We start from the raw sequence: 21,469 nt of genomic DNA on the forward strand, positions 1-21,469 counted from the left end.
GTTGAGAAACACTGGCCTAAATGCAGCATTAGAAAGGTTGTGGGGTTCACAAGTGTCGCTTGCACACTTTAAAGCAGGGGGTGTCCAAACTTTGGAACTTTTTAAGGCTTGCGGACTTCAACTGGGGAATGCTGGGAGTTGACTCCCAGAATTCCCCAGCAGTGGTTAGGACAGTGTTTCTCAACCTTGTCAATTTGAAGATGTCTGGACTTCAACTCCCAGAATTCCCCAGCCAGCGAATGCTGGCTGGGGAATTCTGGGAGTTGAAGTCCGGACATCTTCAAGTTGCCAAGGTTGAGAAACACTGCTCTATGGGGCCCTATGTGGGATTGCTCCTAAAGTTATCTCAGCGCCCGGGAGAGGCTGGTTCAAGATCTCGTAGCGTTCTGATCTTGTAGCTTTCCTAGCCAAGAAGCAAATGATCTTTTGTGGATCCCTGGAGTCATACAGAATAAATTCCCACTGTTGTGCACTTCCGGACACTCTGAGAAGTTTAAGAAAGAGGCGTTGTTGAGCAGGCACCTTCACAAGTTTGATTTGTAAGTGGTTTTATTACCTGCTCCTCACCCCCACCCCGCCCCGCCCCACCCCTTTTCCTTCCCCCTTTTCCAATAGAGGAAAAGTATTGCATTGGATTTGGTATTTTAGCACAGCCGTTTGGATTTTGCTCTCAACGCTCTTTTCCACGTGTTTTGTCTGAATAATCTTGAACATTAGGCTGCTAACTTTTATGATCATTAGACGCGCTTGTTGCAAGAGAAGATAATTTTCTGAGTGAATTTCTGTGGGCCTAATAGGGAGCCTCAACCGGCATCCTTATCTGGGTGTCTGGTTTTTCCACCACCTCAGAAACGGTCCCAGGAGTTCCCCCAGTTTTGGAAAGATCACGAGAACAGCGGCGATGATCAGCATGCAGAAAGGGATCATGGTTCCCAGGATGTATTTCGCCAAGGAGTTACCCCAGGCAATCACGGGGCAACCTCCATCAATGCTCCCTCCTGCACCCCAATACTTGCAGTTCGGAGGGGCCCATCCGCTGTTGCAGTGGCACTTGTGAAGGTTGTTGCAGACACCCCTTCCTCGGCAGGTTTTCCGCGGCTCGCAGGTCAAATTCAGTGTGGTTTTGGGGAGGCATTGGCGATCGATGCACACTTTGTACGGGTCACACACGATGCCGTTGGGGACAGACCCGATGTGTGGGTGATGGGTTTCGGCAGGGTGAGAAACAGTCCAGCACTTCGTCCCTCGCACAACGTTCACGTGGACCAATATGTCTTGCAGGTCGGGCACCTTTTTCACATTGACACACTGAACTTTTCCACACATGCTGTGCGCAGGATGGCATTTCACATATTTCTTCCCGCCGTGGTCAATGCCGCAGTTGCCATAGGGAGTCCCGAGGATGTTCAGACCCAGGTAGCAACTCTCGCCAGCTGATCTGGACTCTCCCCTAAAGATTCTGCGGCACAAGGAATCGTGATTCCAGCACCTCTTTTTGTAACAGTAAGAAGAATATTTGCTGCAGGGTGTCCCGTCTTGCAAGTAATAGTCCTTGGGGCACTCGGCCGATTTTCCATCACAGTATTCGGGGAGATCACATTCGTTGGCTTTAGCCCGGCAGATTTCTCCTTTGGGGATGTACTCACATTTTCGGCAACACTTCCCTGACCCGCAAATGGCATTTTCCCTCAAAAGACACTCAGAAGTGCAGCAAGGATCGTGCAGGCATGCGTGTGGTTCCCCACAATCACATTGTTCGCCCACATCCAAAACCCCGTTCCCACAATGCTCGAATCTGGAAGGTATCTCGGGAACGTTTTGCAAGCATCTCAAGAGGCCCTGTTCGGAAAGGTCTAGGAAATTCAGAATGCTGCAGTTACTGAACAGGTTAACCGAGGCGTAGTACGTGCGCATAAGGCAGCTGGTGTGTTTGCCACAGACGCAGTAGGTGTCGTCATGCTCCATCCCAATATGAGAGGCCAACTCGTGAGAAAACCCCCTTGCGAAGAGGGCCAGCTCCTTCCGGTAGACCTGGAGCCCTGCCGCAAAATCTGGCTCGCAAATACCCGACTGGTAGGAGTGTCCGAAGGCATTCTTGTAAGGCTGTTGAAGGAACAAGAAGGCCGTGTCGTACGCGGTGCCGTTTTGCATGCCGGTTTGTCTCCACTTGTTGAAATTATGAAGAATTTCCGTGAGGTCTGCAGGCATGTCTATTAGGTTCTTTTCAGTCCAGATCTCGAGTCCAACCAGGACGACGTGGGTGTTCAGGATCTGAAAGGTAGCGTCCGCGATGTTCGCCACGTCCAGCACTGTCGTTTGCACTCGGCTGATACTAGCGCCTTCTTCGTCAAACACATTTTTGTCGACCACAATATACAGTTCAATATATTTGGGGACGACTTCGGACTGGAGATAATTGTACAATCTTCTGGCTTGTCTGGGCCGCGGATCATTTGCTTGCCGCTTTGTTCTCCCTACTACCCCTGCCATGTATGGTGAAAAAATAGGCTGGGATTCTCCGGAGAGATAGAGGAGGTGTTGAAAGGCAGAGGAATTCAGCAGAGGCTCAATACCGTAAATCCTTGCTCCAATTTTCAACAAACCAGTGAGACCGAGGCAGGTCCTGAGAACTGCCAGCGAATCAACCACGCCTTCCACGTGGCCTTGACGGTAGCACTCAATCGGCATGTAGGGATGGCTCTCCATGCGCTCTCCCTTCGAATCATATGTGAAGACGGGGAGGTTTTTAGCTAGCAAGTGCTTTGCGGGGTTGAGCCGGATGATGTAATCCCTTCCTGCTGCCTTGATGAGGTAAGATAACTCATCCTTTTTTGCCTTCCCTCCTCGGGCTGCTAACTGCCTTGGGATGATCACCTCGTAAGAGGAATAGGCCGGAGGAAGCAACCAGCTGCAGTGAATGGTGGAAAGGGTGAAGACCACTAGCGGGAGGAAAAACCAGCTCCCAAGAGGTCTACCCGCGCGTGTCATGACTCAACTGTGTTGAGTTTCACACGTGCTTTTCCTGGAGGAGAGATTGATGTGGGTGTCCAAAGGGGAGGGGGGGAGTCAAAGGTTGGTTTGGTTTGGGCGAGTCAGTTAATCTTGTGAGAACCTACTTCAGATCATCGACGTCTCAAAAAGCAATGGCCGTCGCCATCACTTCGCTTGAGTCATCAAGATTCTTCAGGCACGTCCAACTGTCTGGCTTGGTGGTCGTCTTTGTTTAACAAGAGAGCCAAAACGGAGAGGGCACTAGGGAATGGGGGGACATCTCAAGACCTCCGGACCCTTCCTCTTCCCACTTGTTCTGGATGAATCTTGTAAAGATCACGGTGGCCAAGAATGAATTTGCCACTGATCCAACCACTGCTTCTCTCTTACGGGTCTTCTCCAGTGGAAGATTCCAGAAGGCAACTGTTTATCCAGCCTCTTTAAATATGAATATTCCACTTAACCTCCCTCCCTCCCTCCCTCCCACCAGGGGCTTCCCAGAGTGACTGAACAGCAAATTTCAGGACTGAGTGTGTAGAACAAGCTATACCTGGATTTCCTCTTTTGGTATCCTGGCTATTTTTCGGATTTCCAGTTCTTTCTTTGAGGATCTAGTCAACCCCTTACAGCTATTTCACAGCCTTTGTTATTCGCCTGGCACAGGAAATCTGTTTCATGCCCCCCCATAATAGGTATAGAATTGACCCCAAAAGACCCACAAGGATCAGCTGAGCTTGCCCAGGAAGGAACAGCTACTACGTATGTCCACCAGTCTTTTTTGGCTTAGATGCACGGTAGCTCAAGGGCAGAAATGTTTATGCAGGCAGGCCACGGGCCTCAAGCAATGCAAAATCGATTTCAGCTTGCGCTTTCTCTCCGGAAAAATCGATGGTGTAAGGCGGCAAAGACAGAACCGGGTTCCCTGTCAATTGATGTTACCTTTAAAAAACCAACAACCCCAGGCTAGTTGAAAAAGACTTTTTTTTAAAAAAAAAAAATTGAGACAGAAACTTTGATAAATTTTACTAAAATTATTTTATGTACACCAATGCATAATATTTACATTCGTATAATACTGATTCGAAAAACAAAAACCGTGATACAGCAAAATGCCTAAAAGCGGGGAGGGAAGTGAAAGGAGGATGATGAAGGCATGACGGATCCTTACGGCTGAGGTCGGATACGCTGCGGCCGAGAACGTACATGCGCAACGCCATTCCCGCTCTCAAAACCTTTTTCTCACGGATTCGGTCTCTCGGGAATCAACAATCGCCACCAGGGGCTCCGCCCATCAAAAGCACCTTCCACAGGTGCAAGAAAGAAATTTGAGATGGAGAGGGACACCAAAAGCTTTGCCAGGGAAGCCCAATTAAACCCAGGAGCATCAAGGCATTCCGTCGTGCTTTTACGAAAGATGCCTTCCCTCCCTCCCCCCACTTGCAAGGAAAAGTGGTTTCCGATGACCACAGATATTCCTACAGCAGCCTTCCCAAAGTAGACATGCTGGACTACGGGGCCCAAACCCCAATGGTGAGAGCTGTAGCCCCAACCCATCCAGAGGCACCCAAGTCAGAAGGGTGGAACGTCGGGATCGATGCATCGTTCGGGGAGGGAACAAGACTTCCATCCATTCGCTTCCTGCCGTATCTCACCAAGGAGCCACCATGGCAGATAAATTCCTGTCCTGCGTAAAGGTTTCTCTTTACGCCACTCGGCAGAGACGGCAAGAACTGAGACGGGCCTTTCCCGGAAGCCGATCGTGGAGTTGCTGGGCGAGAGAAAGATTCTCCTACTTTCATTGGAGAGTTAGTAGTACATAACAACAGATGCAAAGGATAATTGATCCGAAGAACCCAGACCCTGAGCCACATTCAAATGAGTAATAGTGGCAGGCAAAGAGTAAAAAGTAAAAAATAATCTCCAAAAATTCCCCAGAATAGTCGAACAAAAAATTAAACAAAACTAAGTAAGTATTTAATCTCCCGCCTCATTTTCTGGCAGCAGTCTCGACTTCCAAAAGATGAAACGGATCTTGGAGGAGGGGGGGGGTGTCTTCTGGGAGCAGCTATTTGAGGATCCAGCCCCTTCCCATGGAGAGCAGAGACCACCAGGGAATTCTTGGGATTTCTGACCCTTCCTCAGCCGGAGGACGACAGGCTGGGTGAGGCTGAGGCAAGGACAAGTATGTCTTACGTACGTCTACAAAAAGGGGAACCCCTCGGCTGTGGTCAGCCACGCCCATCAGCCACCGTCCAACTCTTGAAAAAGTCTCACGAGCCAGAGGAAACGGGAGAAAGGGAAGTCTCAAAGGAAAGGCTTGTTAAATATTTTCCAAGCCGTGAACGCCGTTTGCCACAGAAAAACGGAATGCCACCTTGCGGGCATCCTTGGCGAGAAAACACCCAAGGATCAGACTCTCTTGTTTCCGAGCGGCTGAAGAAATTAATTGCAGCAGAAAATGATTGACAAGCTGGCGCTGAACTTCAACTCACGTTTGGGCTTCTGCAGAGCGTGGGAAACATTATCCTATTTCTGCAGGGTTTGAGGGTTTTTTTTCCTGGCCGAGGACTCAGTTTCCCCCTGTTTCAAAGGCTCCTTCTCTGGCATGGCATCATTTATCCTCGTGGGCATCTCCAAAGGACGTTTCCCCGTCCTGTTTCTCAGCGCATTCTCTTCGTTATGTTTGCAGAGCGGGCGAAAAGTCCTGAGATTATCAACTGAACTGGCGCTATAGACAAAAAGAGACTCCAGCTTTCCAGATGTTTAGCCCTAACATTTTGCCCCTGCTAGCAGCAAAACCTTCCCGTTAAAAACTAAAGAACTAAAAACCAAGACTACATACAAATTAATAAAATTCTATTCTAAAAAACCAAGACTAAAGCCAGGCGCTCGCGGGCCTTCCTTCCCATCAAATGGCTCTGGATAAAAATTGCAAGACTGCAACCAGCAGCTGTCACAGACAAAAAGCCCACAAGGAAAACATTTGAAGGATGAGCCCAGAAAGCAGAAAAAAAGAAGCCGGGCAAGGATGATAGGACTCAGGAAGGATTTTAAAAACAACAAAACACCATTACCCCAGAAATAGCAAACCCCAGAGCCCGCATATAACCTGGGATCGGCATTTCAGCGGCCGCGGGGCAATGGTGCCAGAGTGGTATGGTGGGGCTGTCCCCACCAGGCTTCAAAAGCAAATCTCTTGTCCGAGAGATCAAAAGCAAATCTCTTGTCCGAGAGATCACAGTTCCCTCTGAACTGGTACAAACCCACCAGCTCCCGTTTCTGTCCCCCAATGCTTCGCGTCTCAAAACAGAGGAAAAATGTAATTCTCGGCTCAAGAAAATGGGCCTCCAGACCGGGAAACACAGCGCTGTGTTTTTTTTTTAATCAGTCACCGCTTTTTACAGGGCTGTCTTGGATCGCCAGGCAGCTGAGTAGCCCATACATCTCTGGCCGGTTTCTTCAAGTAATGGATGGAGCTGAAGGCCAAGGGAGACCCCCCAGGACTGAGCTGGCGCACCACTGGTGGTGCCAGGCAGCTGGAGAGATATTGCCTCGTCTGGATACTCGGGAGAATACAATCATTTGCCCCATTTAAAATCATGAATGAAGGGCTAGGTAAAAATCATGTAATATATAATATATATATATATATATGTATATATATAATTTTTTGAGGAACCGAGTTTCTTAAAAAAATATTACAGTACCAATGATTCTCATTATCTACATCTATACAGCGTTTCTCAAGCTGCGTGGAAATTTAATGAAATAATTATGACTTATTAATTTACATAAAAAATACTTTTTACAGTTTGCAGCGGCCTTGCACAGCTGGGTGCTTTCCGCCCTTATCATCCCAAACCGGAACATCTGGGAAGGCGCCCGGCTGGGCAAGGCTGCTTGAACAGATAATTCACAAAATGGTCTTTAAAAAAACTAAAATAAAAACGGGTGAGAATATGTGTGTTTTGATAAGAACAAGCAGCTCCAACTACTGCGACTCGTGAGCGGCGGTCTGCTCTTCAATCACTTGCTTCACTATTTCTGCCAGTTTTAGCCGGTCCACTTTGTCGGTAAATCCTCTACCTAAAAAGTGGAAGAGGTGAACTTGGGTTAACGCCCGGCAAGCAAGTGGAAAATAGACACACGGCCAGGAGAAAAGAGCCTTTAAATTAACTTTAACAATTTATATGCCGCCCAATCCCGTAGGACTCCGGGCGGCTTACAGGAACAAGATTAAAATAAGAAGTTAAAAATAGAAAAAGAAAAAGAATTTTAAAAGAAGAACGCACCATACACTCAATCTGAGAGGGGCTGGACCTCATTCATGGGTCAACAGCCCCAGGCCTGCCGGAATAGCCAGGTTTTAGTGGCTTTTCGGAAGGCCGAGAGAGTGGGGAGGGTCCGGATCTCTGCGGGTAGATCGTTCCACAGGGCCGGAGCAGCTACAGAGAAGGCCCTCCTCCGAGGGGCCGCCAGCCGGCATTGTCCGGTCGACGGCACCCGGAGAAGGCCCAGCCTGTGAGTTCTTATCGGCCGTTGGGAGGTATGTGGCAGGAGGTGGTCTCTCAGATATCCAGGTCCTAAGCCATGTAGGGCTTTAAAGGTGATGACCAGCACCTTGAAGCGCATTCGGAGACCGATCGGAAGCCAGCGCAGCTCGCGGAGGATAGGTGTAACATGGGTGTATCTAGGTACACCCGATATCGCTCGCGCGGCTGCGTTCTGGACCATCTGTAGTCTCCGAACACTTTTCAGGGGCAGCCCCAGGTAAAGCGCATTACAGTAATCGAGACTAGAGGTGACGAGGGCATGAGCCTGTCGAACACATTTCTTGATCAGGACAAGGAGGCAGGGAAGAGAGGCATGGTGATCCCAAGTGGAGCTCTGGAGGGCGAGGGACTGCTGTGGCCTGTTGGCTGACGGGCCCCTCCAGCAGCCGAATCGGAGGAGGAGGCGTGGGAGTTAGGGGCAGCATCCTGAGAGCTCTGAGGGGAAGAGGGAATAGAGCTGACAGAGAGAGAGAGGCACAGAATCCGTCAGCCCTCACCAGACCTCTCTCCATCAGAGAGTCAACAGCCCCCCCCCCCCCCCGGTCTGGAGTGGCTGATGAGGAAGAGGAGGAGGAGAAGCCGCCCGGAGTCCTTCAGGATTGGGCCGCCTATAAATTTAATAAATAGAATAGAGGAACAGCTGGGCCCAGTGCCTGATGCACAGATGCACAGAAGGCAGAGGAGAGGAGAGCAGTGGAAATCTATGGGCCGGTCCTTGGGATGTAAGAGCCACCGCTGCTAGCAAAGTCCCACTCTAGTTCTGGGGATAAAAGGCAGGAAGTGGAGATAAATAGATGTGGCAGAGGAGAGGAGAGCAGTGGAAATCTATGGGCCGGTCCTTGGGATGGAAGAGTCACCGCTGCTAGCAAAGCCCCACCCGAGCCCTGGGGGTAAAAGGCAGAGGGTGGAGATGAATAGATGTGGCAGATGACTTCTCATCTCCCGGCCGGACAGAATTGTCAGCCTGTGGTGAGAGAGTTTTTGCTGGGGCTTCCGGCGGTCCTAATCAAGGAATCTCTTGAGAGGGTTTGTCGTGTTTGGGGAGCTGGGTCTGAACGGGGACCTTTCAGAATCTACAATCAAAGCTGGCAGAGCTTTAGAAAGAGACAAGACTTAACAAGAGGTGCTTGCTCCAGGTTACAAATCTAAAGTTGCTCTGAAACCCCTTCCTCCAATACCTGGGCAATTCTAGAATACTGTAACAATTACAACTAAATTAGATTTCCTTTTAAAAAAAAAAAAAAAAAAACCCTCTTGACTGCTGTCAGTCTTCATATCCCCTTGTGACCTAAGCACTTGACCCTTCAACAGATTTGGGAGACTCACCATTCCAGCTAAAGGTCTGCAGAGTGTCTCTGAGTAATTTACATTCCCGGTTATACTTCCAGGCTTCCTGCATAACTTCGTTCAGTTTCTCATCTTCATTTTCTCCTGGTCCAGGAACAGGGGGAAAAGAAAAAAGAAAGAAAACTCTCCTGAGCATTCTAAGACTTTTTTATTGACAACTTGGGGAGTAATTTCGACATAATTAAAAGTTGAAACTTTTAATCTGTGGGATCCAACAGAAGCAGCTGTCAAAAATCAACGTTGAAGGGTAACACGATTGCACTTGTATACTGTTGCTCTTTAATTCTAGTGTAAAAATAGGACAAGCTGAATATATTGATAGATAGTAGAAATACACCGAAGGGAGGAGTAGAGGGAAAGAAGAAAGAGGGGTAGAGAGGGTGGGAGAGAGGAATGGAGGGAGGGTGAGAAGGAAGGGAGGGAGTGTACTGGGAGAGAGGAGTGATAGAGGGGGAGGGGAAGTAGGAAGTAGAGGGGAATGTTGGAGGGAAGAACGAAAGTTGGAGGGGGGGGCGAAAGAAAGGGTGTATGGAGGGTCGAAGTGGTATATTGGGTTTGTATTTTGGGGGGTATTGTTGACAAGAGGGAGGGCTGTGTTTATTGTTCAATGTTATATGCCCCGGTTATGCACAGTATATATGTGACTGTACGAAATGAAATGAAAATAAAACATATTTACAAGGGGAAAAATAATCAACGTTGAAGGAAAGTTGAAGAAAAGAAAGACAAGGTGTTTGGATGGATGCAATTATTTTCCTGCTGCTCTTTCCAACACTCTTGAGAGGCTGTGGAAGTGAACAACCAGAAGTGGTCAGAAAGAGGGAGGACCGGATGAGGGATCGGAGAGAAAGGACGCTGGAAAACGAAGAACCCGTGACTTCAAAGTCCCAGCCAATGGTTGTTTCCAATGGGGGCTACCACCCTCTCTCTGAGGTCTCTCTGCCTGGACCCTGTAATGTTTCTGCTTCCATATCTAGAAATGTTTTTTTCCTCCCAGGCATCTTAAAATTCTTCTTTGAACCAAGGAACTGGGCACAAAACTTCAAACTGGACATTAAAAAAAAAAAGTCTTGGCTGTTACTCAGGTTGCTTGCGAGATATAATTTCATCCTTTCCCCTGACTCAAGCTCTAGCAGGAGCAAAAAGCAGCAGTACATTATTTTAAGTTAAAAAAAAAACCCAGAGTAATCTTGATCTGTTAAGATCAAGAGTGGGAGCTTTGATTTCCAGATCACTTCCAAGCTCTTTTGCTGGAGAAAAGGCTGGGAAAGCAGCGCAGCATCTCCCCACCCGCCATGCCCCCCCCCCCAAAAAAAAGCATTTCGTCTTAGGATCTGCCACCTTTACCAGCCTGTGGCAGGATGCACTGAGCAATCACATCCCGTAGCTTCTCCAGGGCAACGTTGGAGTCCTTGCCGCTGTTCTCAGGGTCGTGGATGTACACGCTTTCCTTTGGTTTCGTTCTGCAAGGATCGAGAGAAACGTGAGTTGTGCTAGAGCAAGTAACAAGGGACACCCTCCTCCTCCCAATTAGTCTGAACAACATTAGCCTGGGCTAAAAAAAGAAGCAGCAGGGAAGGGTTGGGGCATGTCCTGGCCTGGCTAAATATTTCCTCCACCCGCCTTTATTTTTCATTCTTCCCTCCTAGCGTCAGGAGAAGCTTCTCAAAACACTCACCCCAGAAGTTTCCTTTTGCGCAGAATCGGGTTGTTGACCGAGTGCAGCGGCTTGAGGCTCACTTTGAGATCCTGTATCCTCATGTTAGCCAGTTGCTCTGCGTGGGCCTGCTGGATCCCGGCAACCATGGCCTGTTAAGGATTGGAGAGAATCCGTTAACCCTTTCAGTCTTCCGGTCCACAATACCTTACAGCAGCAGGTGGGAAGATGGGCTGGAGCACAAGACAGGGAGCTCCACGGGGGCCAAGGACATCTTGGGAAGAGTAGAACCCCAAAGGAAAGAGCATCAACAGGAAAGGCAGAGGATTGAGTTTGAGTTTAATTTTATTTATAGGCCACCCAATCCCGGAGTAACCATCTCCGACAGCAACTCCCTCCCTCCAAAGGTTCCCACTCCTGAGGCCTCGACTTAAAAAAGCATCACCTGAGGTTTGAGGAGGGAGGGGCTGCCTTGCTGGACCCTCTAGACCCCCCCCCCCCCCCAGGGAGGAAAGACTGGGCCATCGACTGCCCTGCGTGCTAAACAGACAATTCCTTTACAAATAAGCCGTCAAGAACCTTGTCCATCATCAGCTGGGCAGAAGGCAGTATGTTGTCGAGAGCCTCGGTCGAGTTGAGCCAAGGGTGATCCAGAACGCCTTCCGTGGTCAGTCTCTCTTCCGGCTTAACCTTCAGCAGCCTGTGGGTTTTTTAAGGAAACGGGCCCATCACTCAGTTGACCCTTGAAGGCAGGGGTGTCCAACCCCCGGCCACTTTTAAGACCTGTGGACTTCAACTCCCAGAATTCCCCCGTCAGTCGTGCTGGAACTTGAAATCCACAGCTCTTAAAAGCTGCCAAGGTTGACGACTCCTACTTGAAGCTTCCCAGGCGGTTTTTCAATGGACTGAAATCGTTTGGTGGACGCTCCTAAAACCAGCAAAACGGAGGGCGAAAGCCCTGCTGGCCATCGGCCCAACCTCGGCTGGCAGGAAGGAGGCAGAGCGGGCAAGAAGAGGCCGCGCTTACTTGCGCACAATGTCTTTCGCCATTTCTGAGATCTGGCTCCACTCTTCCTCCGGGAACTCAAAGCTTCCCGTCATGATTTTTTTCCTCATGTCCTTCGGAATCGTCCGGCTGTGATGCTTCGAGTAGAAGGGTGGGTAGCCACACAGCATCACGTAAATGATGACGCCCAGGGACCACAAGTCACAGCTCTGATAGGAAGAGGGGGAGAAAAAAATACAAACGTTGATATCTGATGGACGTTGTCTCTCCCCCTCACCTTCCCCCGGGAGAAAAGTCCTCCCCGCATAACTGAGACAGAGTCAGCCAAAGGCACTGGGGGGGGGGGGGGGGGGGGCAAACGCCTTACCTTGTTGTAAGTGTATGGGGTTGGTGAGGTAGGGATAATACCACACTTCTCTTTCTGATGTCGCCTCTGTGCCTCCAGAACCTGTTTGGTAAAGAGGAGATAACCTGCAATCATCCGAGCCGAGGTGGCGCAGTGGTTAGGGTGCAGTACTGCAGGCCACTTCAGCTGACTGCTATCTGCAGTTCAGCGGTTCTAATCTCACCGGCTCAGGGTTGACTCAGCCTTCCATCCTTCCGAGGTAGGTGAAATGAGGACCCAGGTTGTTATTGGGGGCGATATGCTGACTCTGTAAACCACTTAGAGAGGGCTGAAAGCCCTATGAAGCGGTATATAAGTCCATAAGTCCACTGGCAGCTCCAGCCTTTTGGAACGAACTCCCCGCGGAGATTCGGACCCTCACCTCTCTCCAGGCCTTCCGGAAAGCTGTCAAAACCTGGCTGTGCCGGCAGGCCTGGGGTTGATGAGTTCCCCTCCCCTCTCGACCTGTATGGTTGTATGATTCTTGTTTATTTTAATTACGTCTATTGTGTTTTTATGTTCCCTTTTTCCCCCTTTGAGTTGTTCGCCGCCCTGAGTCCCTCCCGGAGAAGGGCGGCATACAAATAAACTAAATCTTAATCTTAATCTAACTGCTATTGCTATCCAGATCTCATGGCCCGCGGGAGGGTGTGTGTGTGTTCCTGATCCGCGGAAAGACCCTGATGAGCCCCAGGGAGGAGGCCCTTACCTGAGGTGCTACGTAATAAGGAGTGAACTGTGGTGTCATCAAGTCACCTTGGTCGATCTTGGCGAACCCGAAGTCGCAGAGCTTCACGGGAGCATCCTAAAGCAAGCAAGCAAGCCGCTTAGGTGAAACGTGTCAGCCTCAGGACACGGAGCACACGCTCTCTCAGAAATGTTTCTGGGGCTGCTGAAGGAAGGGAAAGAGATACCAGAGCCGAGAGAATCAAGACAGAGGGAGGTCAGGGTGGGGACGGGGGGGATGAATGAATGGCACGGGGCCGAAGGATGGGGATCCTGACATGAAGCGGCAAGGAAAGAGGAGGAGGAGGAGCCAGAAGGAACCGCTGGAGGGAGGAGACCCGCCTCTCCTGCAGGCCAACGGCTGGGAGAAAAACCAGAGGAAAGGAAGCTGCATGGCTCACACTGATCGAATAGTAAAACAACAACAACACAACATCCAGGCCGATCAACGTCCACCTTACCAAAGAATTATCTTTGAAAAGAAGATTTTCAGGTTTAAGGTCTCGATGGGCAATGTTTAACGAATGACAGTGTTGCAAAGCCAAAGCGATCTGAAAAGGGGGAGAAAAAAGCCACAAGGGATCAGAAGGTGGTCACAGATCCCCTCCTGAGACGTGGATAGTCCCCCCCCCCCCCACACTCAAGGCCAGCTGCTTCTACGGGGGTCTCCAGGCTCATTCCAAATCCAACCCGTGATTAGCCTCCAGAAGGGATATTCTGTCCCTTCCTGGCTCTGCCACGGGCTCCTGCTAGCTTGATTTCATTGCGGCAGAGAAGGCAGGAAGTGAGCGTAAACTGGGGGAAAAGCTCCCTTTGAGGGGAAGGGGATTCTCTTGCCAAGGAGGCTCAGCTGGGATTTTAAGCCGGCGGAGTTTTAGCAATCCTGGAGTAGGGAGGAAACCCATGGAAGAAAAGTTGGCCTCTTCAACAAGGAGGGAAACGGGGTTGTGCTTGACGGCTCCCCGCCTTGGGCTAAGCCACACGATCCTCACAGGAGCCGAGCGATGACACCTGCAACTGTGGAATGTTCCAGAACGCAGCTCGAGGGAAGGGAAGACGGGCGTGTACAGAACCGAACACGAAACAATAAGACACAATCCCACAATCTCAACTCAAGGCGGCTTCCTGGGTGCATGATGTGGTTTTTTAAATCTGTTTTCCTCCGTTTTTCAACTCTTCGCTTTTTTAAAATTTATTTTCTGTAAGCCACCCGGAGTCCTTCGGGATTGGGCGGCCTATAAATTTATTAAATCAATCAAATCAAATCAATCAATCTTTCCTTTTTCATTCTGCAGGGCAAAGAGCTTGCACAGCTGAACAAAATGGGGTTTTTTTCCTGGGCAATTCAATCAATTCCCTCCTGAGGAGGCATGCCAGCACCCTCAACCATCCCACCCCCGCCCACCCACACATTGAGAAAGGAAAAGAGCCCCCCACCCACCCACCCCAGCCATCAAAACCTGGGAAACAGATGTTGAGATTATAGCAAAGCAGGTAATCTTTCGAGGGGGCCAAACATTGCTTTTTTTTTAATTTTGTTTTAAAGCTTGCCTCTTTCCAATCCGTCTGCTGGAAATCTTTTTTTCTTTTTTACAGTTCTTTTCTTCCATATTGTTTGCTTATGCCAGGGTGGAATAGGGAGGGTTTTTTCGGGAGGGTTAAAACTTGCCTGCTTTGTTACTTCGCTTGCTTGCTTCTCAGTGAAGTGGCGGTGTTGGCTGATTCTGTGGAACAGTTCACCCCCTTCCATCATCTCCATAACAATGAGCAGCCGAGACCTGGGTTTCAAAGGATCCCGTTTTGTTACATGGGTTAAAAAAAAAAAGAAAATCAAGGCATTCAGAAAAAAAACCTCTTCCCCCCTAGCCCCCCTTTCTGGTAATGGAACCAGACCCAGGAAGATATTCTGCAGAAATTCTACTGCTCAGGGCAGCTTAAAGGAAGAGCAACGCAGTGGATTTGCAATTTTAAAAGGAAGGGCCACAAATATGCCACTGAAACAATACCATCTCCAAAAAGAAAAGAAAAAAGCCACCATTCTCCCTCTCCCACAACCCTCCACCCCCACCCAACATTGGCTTGTCATACTCTTTGTGGTCAAGCATGCAAACCATAGTCCTCCCCCCCCCCCCCATATTTATTTCTGTGTCTTCCTCCCTCACTTTTCCTTCCAGGCAGTAACCCTTTTGAGGTTGGGGCGGGGAGGAAGAGATGTGCCTTACACCCAAAACGGAAGTTCTCTTTTGCGATCCTGCTGTGCCACCTTACCTGGGACTGGACTCATGGGGGAACTGTACACTGTTCGCGTAGACTTCAATTATCTGGACGATGTTGGGGTGTGCCGCGCACATCATGTGAAGCCGGACCTGGTGCAAAACGGGAGAAAACCCACTGAAACCCCACGGATCCACGGCAGGAAACTAACCGGTTTGCCAGGAGGAGCCTCTCCTTTACCCTTTTCACAAACCAAATTCAGCAGAACTGGAGAAGGCCAGATCTTTCCAGCTCCACTACACTGAAGGCCAACGGGGCAAAATGGCCTTTCTAATAATGCGAAGAAGAAGAAGAAGAAGGAGGAGGAGGGAAGTAGTAGTAGTAGTAGTAGAAGAGAGGAGGAGAAAGGAGAAAGAAGGAGAAAGAAGGAAAAAGAAAAGGAGAAGAAGAAAGGAGGAGGAAGAGGAGAAGAAGAAGAGAGGAGGAGAAGGAGAAAGAGAAGGAGAAGAAGAAGAAAGAAGAAGAAGAAGAAGAGAGGAAGAGAAAGGAGAAAGAGAAAGAAGGAGAAAGAGAAGGAGAAGAAGAAAGGAGGAGGAGGGAGGAGGAAGAGGAGGAGAAGAAGAAGAAGAGAGAGGAGAAGGAGAAAGAAGGAGAAAGAAGGAGAAGGAGAAGAAAGGAGGAGGAGGAGAAGAAGAGAGAGGAAAAAGAAAGAGAAAGAGGAGAAGAAGAAAGGAGGAGGGAGGAGGAGGAGGAGAAGGAGGAGAAAGGAGAAAGAGAAGGAGAAGAAGAAAGGAGGAGGAGGAGCTACTCTGGATGGCATCATCAAAACCCACAAACTCATTCATAGGCCAGCAACGGATGACAAATGCAACAGGAGCAGATCTCAAAGTTGGTTCTTAGGATCACTCTGTCCCATCCTGTGTGGAATCGGGCTGGCCTTAAGGGGAATCCCGGGAGGCTTCTGGCATTGACTGAAAGAGCCTGCTTTGGAACTGGACCAGGACCAGGCTCAAGGAAGCAAATTCTTGACAGGAAATTAATACTTTTGTCCAAGCAGAGTCACAATCCGCTTGGCGCTGTATCAACATCTTCAATAAATAAATAAAAGCCAAGCTACCAGCATCTTTCTGGGCTCAATTTTACAGTGAGGCTTTTCTAAGCAAATTCTTCCAGGTATCCTCCTGTATCTTTTTATCTATTCAGATCCAATTTAATAACTCAAGGGCAATGCCAGGATTCATTAGAAGGCATTGTGCTATGAGGATATTGTCAGACAATCACTTTATGCTTTGCAACAACATTTTAGTATTTGGAATATTAGGTTTCATTGGTTTAAAACGGTCAGTCGCTTTTTCTAGGCTCAGGAGTGTCCAACCTTGTGGACTTCAACTCCCAGAATTCCCCAGGCAGCCAAAGTTCCAAAACGTTTCCCTACAGAAGAAGTACTGTACCTCATTTCTCGCTTTGGGGCGATCCAGAAGGATTTTCAGTGCAAACCGTTCTTGAGACGATTTTTTGATGCAGACTCTGTGCAGTAAAAAAGCATTTGGTTAACGGGAGTCTGTGGAAGACTTTGACAGCTGCATTTATTGTCTGCTAATGAACACGAAGGAAAGTGTGTCCCAATCTGACCTTTGATTTCCATTCGCAGTTTAATTCAAGAGAGACCGCCTGCTGCCAATTACCTCCACTAGACCGATTAGATCCCACAGATTAGGCCTCCTCCGAATCCCATCGGCCGGCCAGTGTCGACTGGCGACTACCCGGAGGAGAGCCTTCTCTGTGGCTGCTCCGACCCTCTGGAACGAACTCCCCGTGGATTCGAACCCTCACCACCCTCCAGGCCTTCCGCAAAGCCCTCAAAACCTGGTTGTTCCGACAGGCCTGGGGCTAAAGAGCTGTTGCCCCCGTCTCGAATTGGTATGACTGTTGTGTGTTTTTAAATTATATATTGTTATCTTGTTGCTTTTAAATCTTTTTGTCTGTATTCCCCTCCCCGGTTCGAGTTGTGCGCCGCCCTGAGTCCCCTTCAGGGGAAAAGGGCGGCATATAAATTTAATAAATTGAATTGAATTGAAGAATCCCCGATTTCACAGCTCTCCCCCAAGTGCAAATCCCCGAGCAATACATAAAGATCTTTTTTTTACCTTACTGGGCCACTGATTCCAGCTCCCAGCTTCTGAGTCCAGTTGATGTGGTAGTCTTCCAAAATAGAGGTTTCCTGTTGGTTTTGCAAAGGAGAGGAGAAAGGTGAAAGGCCGACGGTCCCACCTGCAGTAGTTGAAGATAAAACCGAGAGGCTGACAGCAAGGTGGAGTTCTGCGCACCGCGGGTCTGGGCTGCTGGATCGCAACCCTCATCATCCACAGCTCCAAGGGGGGGGGGGTCACACGTTAAATTAAAACAGCAAACCCCCCCACAAGTCATTTTTTGGGGGGCCAGTCCGGTCCCTCCACCGGTCTTACCGAGGTGGTGCAGTGGTTAAATGCAGCACTGCAGGCTACTTCAGCTGACTGCTAGTTCTGCAGTTCGGCTGTTCAAATCTCACCGGCTCAGGGTTGACTCAGCCTTCCATCCTTCCGAGGTGGGTGAAATGAGGACCCGGATTGTTGTTGGGGGCAATATGCTGACTCTGTAAACGGCTTAGAGAGGGCTGAAAGCCCTATGAAGCGGTATATAAGTCTAACTGCTATGGCTATCTATCTATCTATCTATCTATCTATCTATCTATCTATCTCTATCTATCTATCTATCTCTATAAGTCTGTGTCTGTCTGTCTGTCTATCTGTCTATCTATCTACTCTATCTATCTATCTATCTATCTATCTATGGATTGTTGGGGGCGATATGCTGACTCTGTAAACCGCTTAGAGAGGGCTGAAAGCCCTATGAAGTGGTATATAAGTCTAACTGCTATTGCTATTGCAATCTATCTATCTATCTATCTATCTATCTATCTATCTATCATCTATCTATCTATCTATCTATCTATCTCTATATGTCTGTCTGTCTGTCTGTCTGTCTGTCTGTCTGTCTATCTATCTATCTATCTATCTATCTATCTATCTATCTATCTATCTATCTATCTATCTATCTATCTATCTATCTATCATCTATCTATCTATCTATCTATCTATCTATCATCTATCAGATTGTTGGGGGCGATATGCTGACTCTGTAAACCACTTAGAGAGGGCTGAAAGCCCTATGAAGCGGTATATAAGTCTAACTGCTATTGCTATTTCTATCTATCTATCTATCTATCTATCTATCATCTATCTATCTATCTATCTATCTATCTCTATATGTCTGTCTGTCTGTCTGTCTGTCTGTCTGTCTGTCTGTCTGTCTATCTATCTATCTATCTATCTATCTATCTATCTATCATCTATCAGATTGTTGGGGGCGATATGCTGACTCTGTAAACTGCTTAGAGAGGGCTGAAAGCCCTATGAAGCGGTATATAAGTCTAACTGCTATTGCTATTGCTTACAGGAATTGGGGTCCAGCTGCCAGCCGAGGATGAGGGGAAGCGTAGTCCACGACCGGGGCTGGGGATGATGGGAGCTGTACTTCAACTTAACCGAGAGGCCAGCCATTCCTCCAGCAGCGGATGATGGGAGCAGTAGTCCAACTCAAGAGAGGCAAGACGGGATGATGGGACGGGGTGCGTGGGGTGGGGGGGTAATCTACCTCCTGTGTGAATTCTGCACATGCTCAGAGGGCCCCTCGCTTACCTTGATCATCCTCTCCGCGTCGGGCTCCTCCGACATCCTCCTCCTCCTCCTCCGCCGCCGCCTCAGGCCCGGGGGCTCGGGGGGCTCGGGGGGCGCGCCGGGGGGGCTAGGCGGGGGGCCGCCCCTCCAAGTCGGAGTCGTCGGCGTCGTTGTCCCCGCTGCCTCCACTACCGTCGCCGCTGCCGCCTCCCCCTTCGCCGCCTCCTCCGCCGCTGCTGCTGCTGCTGCCGCCACCGCCGCCGCCACCACCACCGCCTCCGCCGGGCTGCCGCCTCATCCCCGCCCAGCAGCCGAGGGAAGGGAGCGGGACGTCGGGGAAGCGGAGGCCCGGGGGGAGCCCTCTCCTGGCGGCGGGGAAGAGCGAGGCCGCGGGCGGCGGGAGGGAAGCGCCGCAGCCGACTCAGCCCGGCCGCCGGGGCTCGACTGACGCGGGGCAGCCGCCGGCCATGGCCACCGCTTCGCACCCCCCCTCCTCCTCCTCCACGGGCACCCCCGCCTGACTCAGGAGGGGCGTCCGCCGCGCTCCCCGCAGCCGCCGCCTGCCCGGATCCCTTAGCTTCCGCGCCGCCTTGACGGGCAAGCCGCGCGGGGTCGAACACCGAGTGGAGCTTGGCCGCTGCCGAGGCTCTCGGGGAAGGAAGCAGTCAGGCGGGTGGCCGGGGCAGCCCCGTGCCTACGCGCGACGCCCTGCCTCGGAGGCCCCTCCCTCTTTTCTTCTCTTTCTCCAGTTAAGGCTCCCCCGGGGCCGCCGGGTCTTTCTTCTCCGGGGCGGCGCCTCGGGATGACGTCACGGACGGGGTTATCTGAGGGAAGGAGACAGCCCTTGCCTCGTCCGAGGGGAGGGCGGGGAAAACCAGAGGACACGCCCCTTCGCTGTCGTGGTTAGGGGAGCGGCGGGTCTCCTTTCCCCCCCCCCCGCGCCTGCGTTTTGTCCACCGCCCGCGAGGTGTCGCGCGGGGCGTCTCGCGAGATCTCGAGCGTGGCAGGCAGGACGAAGGGGGAGCCGCTGGGAGGCTGGCCGCCATTTTGGGGAGAGGCGCGACTGACAGGCGAGGCCTTGATTTCAGGTAGAATGTTTTTTTTCCAGGTAGGATGAATTAATTAATTAATAATAGCCTTCCTCGCCAACAACCAACAGAGGCGAACGCCCGCCAAATAATAACCCCGAGAAGTGTATCAAAAGCACCGCCCTAATTTCCCCTCAGAGTGGTTGTCCCTATTAGGAACATCTGGAAAGTTTATAATTTGCATTTGTTTGCATATATATATATGTGTGTGTGTATCTGTATGTATGTATGTATGTATGCATGCATCTATCTATAATCTAATCTATTTATCTATTATCTATATCGATCTATCATATATATATAAAGTCACAACCCCTGGTATGCCCCAAATATGGGAGGAAGCAGACTGCTTCCTTTCTCTATCGGCTCGTCACAAGAGGCCATCCAGACAGAAACCCAATATTTTTACTGTTGCCTTTTTGTTACATTTGTGTTGCATTTGTGCTGATAAATAAATGAAGGGAGACTAGTATAGATCTATTTCAAGCTATTTAGCTCTCATCAGCTAGCCACACCCTTACTGGGATTTGAACCCTGGGCTATATTACATACTAGGTAGACATCTTAGCCATTAGGCCACAGGCTCTTATCCGTTATCAGCCAAGCCAGGGTGAAAGGTATCTATTTAGATTTTACAACCCCCGGTATGCCCAAATATGGGAGGAAGATCACTACTTCCATTCTCTGTCATTCGGCTCGTCACAAGAGACCATCCAGACAGAAACCCAATATTTTTACTGTTGCCTTTGTTACATTTGTGTTGCATTTGTGCTGATAAATAAATGAAGGGAGACTAGTATAGATCTATTTCAAGCTATTTAGCTCTCATCAGCTAGCCACACCCTTACTGGGATTTGAACCCTGGGCTATATTACATACTAGGTAGACATCTTAGCCATTAGGCCACAGGCTCTTATCCGTTATCAGCCAAGCCAGGGTGAAAGGTATCTATTTAGATTTTACAACCCCCGGTATGCCCAAATATGGGAGGAAGATCACTACTTCCATTCTCTGTCATTCGGCTCGTCACAAGAGACCATCCAGACAGAAACCCAATATTTTTACTGTTGCCTTTGTTACATTTGTTTTGCATTTGTGCTGATAAATAAATAAAGGGAGACTAGTATAGATCTATTTCAAGCTATTTAGCTCTCATCAGCTAGCCATACCCTTACTGGGATTCGAATCTGGGCTGTTTTTACATGTTAGGCAGATGTTTTAACCACTAAGCCTGTGGCATATGCAATACAGCCCAGTTCGAATCCCAGTAAGGGTATGGCTAGCTGATGAGAGCTAAATAGCTTGAAATAGATCTATGCTAGTCTCCCTTTATTTATCAGCACAAATAGGTATAGGTAGTTTATTTATATGCTGCCCTTTTCCCTGGGGGGACTCAGGGCGGCTCACAGTTCAGAAGGAAGGGAGGACAAACAGATTAAACACACAAGACAGTACACAAAATACTACACAAATGTAAGAAAGTCAACAGTAAAAATATTGGGTTTCTGTCTGGATGGTCTCTTGTGACGAGCCGATGGACAGAGAATGGAAGCAGTTAGCTTCCTCCCATCATTGGGGCATACCAGGGGTTGTGACTTTAAATATATACCTTTCTCCCTGGCTCAGCTGATAACGGATCAGAGCCTGTGGCTTAGTGGTTAAAACATCTGCCTAAGATGCAATACAGCCCAGGTTCGAATCCCAGTAAGGGTATAGCTAGCTGATGAGAGCTAAATAGCTTGAAATAGATCTATACTAGTCTCCCTTTATTCATTTATCAGCACAA

At 49.4% G+C, this 21,469-nt stretch overlaps 2 protein-coding genes across 3 annotated transcripts; both read right to left on the reverse strand.

The window, feature by feature from the left end:
• Positions 1-816: 816 nt before the first annotated feature.
• On the reverse strand, positions 817-4,208 carry LOC116516688 (disintegrin and metalloproteinase domain-containing protein 21-like). Its single transcript, XM_032229334.1, has 2 exons — positions 4,160-4,208; positions 817-2,939 (listed from the first exon to the last, which is right to left on the reverse strand). Exons 1-2 carry the CDS (start codon positions 4,206-4,208, stop codon positions 817-819), a joined length of 2,172 nt encoding a protein of 723 aa, XP_032085225.1.
• A 1,281-nt stretch (positions 4,209-5,489) lies between these two features.
• Positions 5,490-19,313, reverse strand: MAPKAPK5 (MAPK activated protein kinase 5). Of its 2 annotated transcripts, none has more exons than XM_032229240.1 (14): positions 18,617-19,313; positions 17,027-17,100; positions 16,331-16,406; positions 14,934-15,031; positions 14,335-14,443; positions 13,127-13,216; positions 12,649-12,744; positions 11,922-12,002; positions 11,576-11,763; positions 11,128-11,248; positions 10,570-10,700; positions 10,239-10,354; positions 8,871-8,975; positions 5,490-7,077 (listed from the first exon to the last, which is right to left on the reverse strand). In XM_032229240.1, the coding sequence occupies exons 1-14, from the start codon at positions 18,650-18,652 to the stop codon at positions 6,983-6,985; spliced, it is 1,416 nt and encodes a 471-aa protein (XP_032085131.1). In that variant the 5' UTR covers positions 18,653-19,313; the 3' UTR covers positions 5,490-6,982. The 2 variants fall into 2 exon arrangements, with proteins under 2 accessions (XP_032085131.1, XP_032085130.1); XM_032229239.1 differs by having other exon boundaries at positions 10,233-10,354.
• Positions 19,314-21,469: the final 2,156 nt, after the last annotated feature.

Source organism: Thamnophis elegans, chromosome 13 (assembly GCF_009769535.1).
Source record: "Thamnophis elegans isolate rThaEle1 chromosome 13, rThaEle1.pri, whole genome shotgun sequence".
NCBI lineage: Eukaryota > Metazoa > Chordata > Lepidosauria > Squamata > Colubridae > Thamnophis > Thamnophis elegans.

What these genes read in the sequence shown, in the direction of transcription:
- MAPKAPK5 (XM_032229239.1), bottom strand. Translation starts at nt 18,652, where the DNA reads ATGTCGGAGGAGCCCGACGCGGAGAGGATGATCAAG. An exon ending in GCGAAAGACATTGTGCGCAA is followed by an intron (nt 11,249 to 11,575) that starts GTAAGCGCGGCC and finishes AAAAACCCACAG; the next exon opens with GCTGCTGAAGGTTAAGCCGG. An exon ending in CCTGCCACAGGCTGGTAAAG is followed by an intron (nt 8,976 to 10,232) that starts GTGGCAGATCCT and finishes TTCCTGGACCAG; the next exon opens with GAGAAAATGAAGATGAGAAA.
- LOC116516688 (XM_032229334.1), bottom strand. Translation starts at nt 4,208, where the DNA reads ATGGCGTTGCGCATGTACGTTCTCGGCCGCAGCGTATCCGACCTCAGC. An exon ending in CAGCGTATCCGACCTCAGCC is followed by an intron (nt 2,940 to 4,159) that starts GTAAGGATCCGT and finishes TCCTCCCGCTAG; the next exon opens with TGGTCTTCACCCTTTCCACC.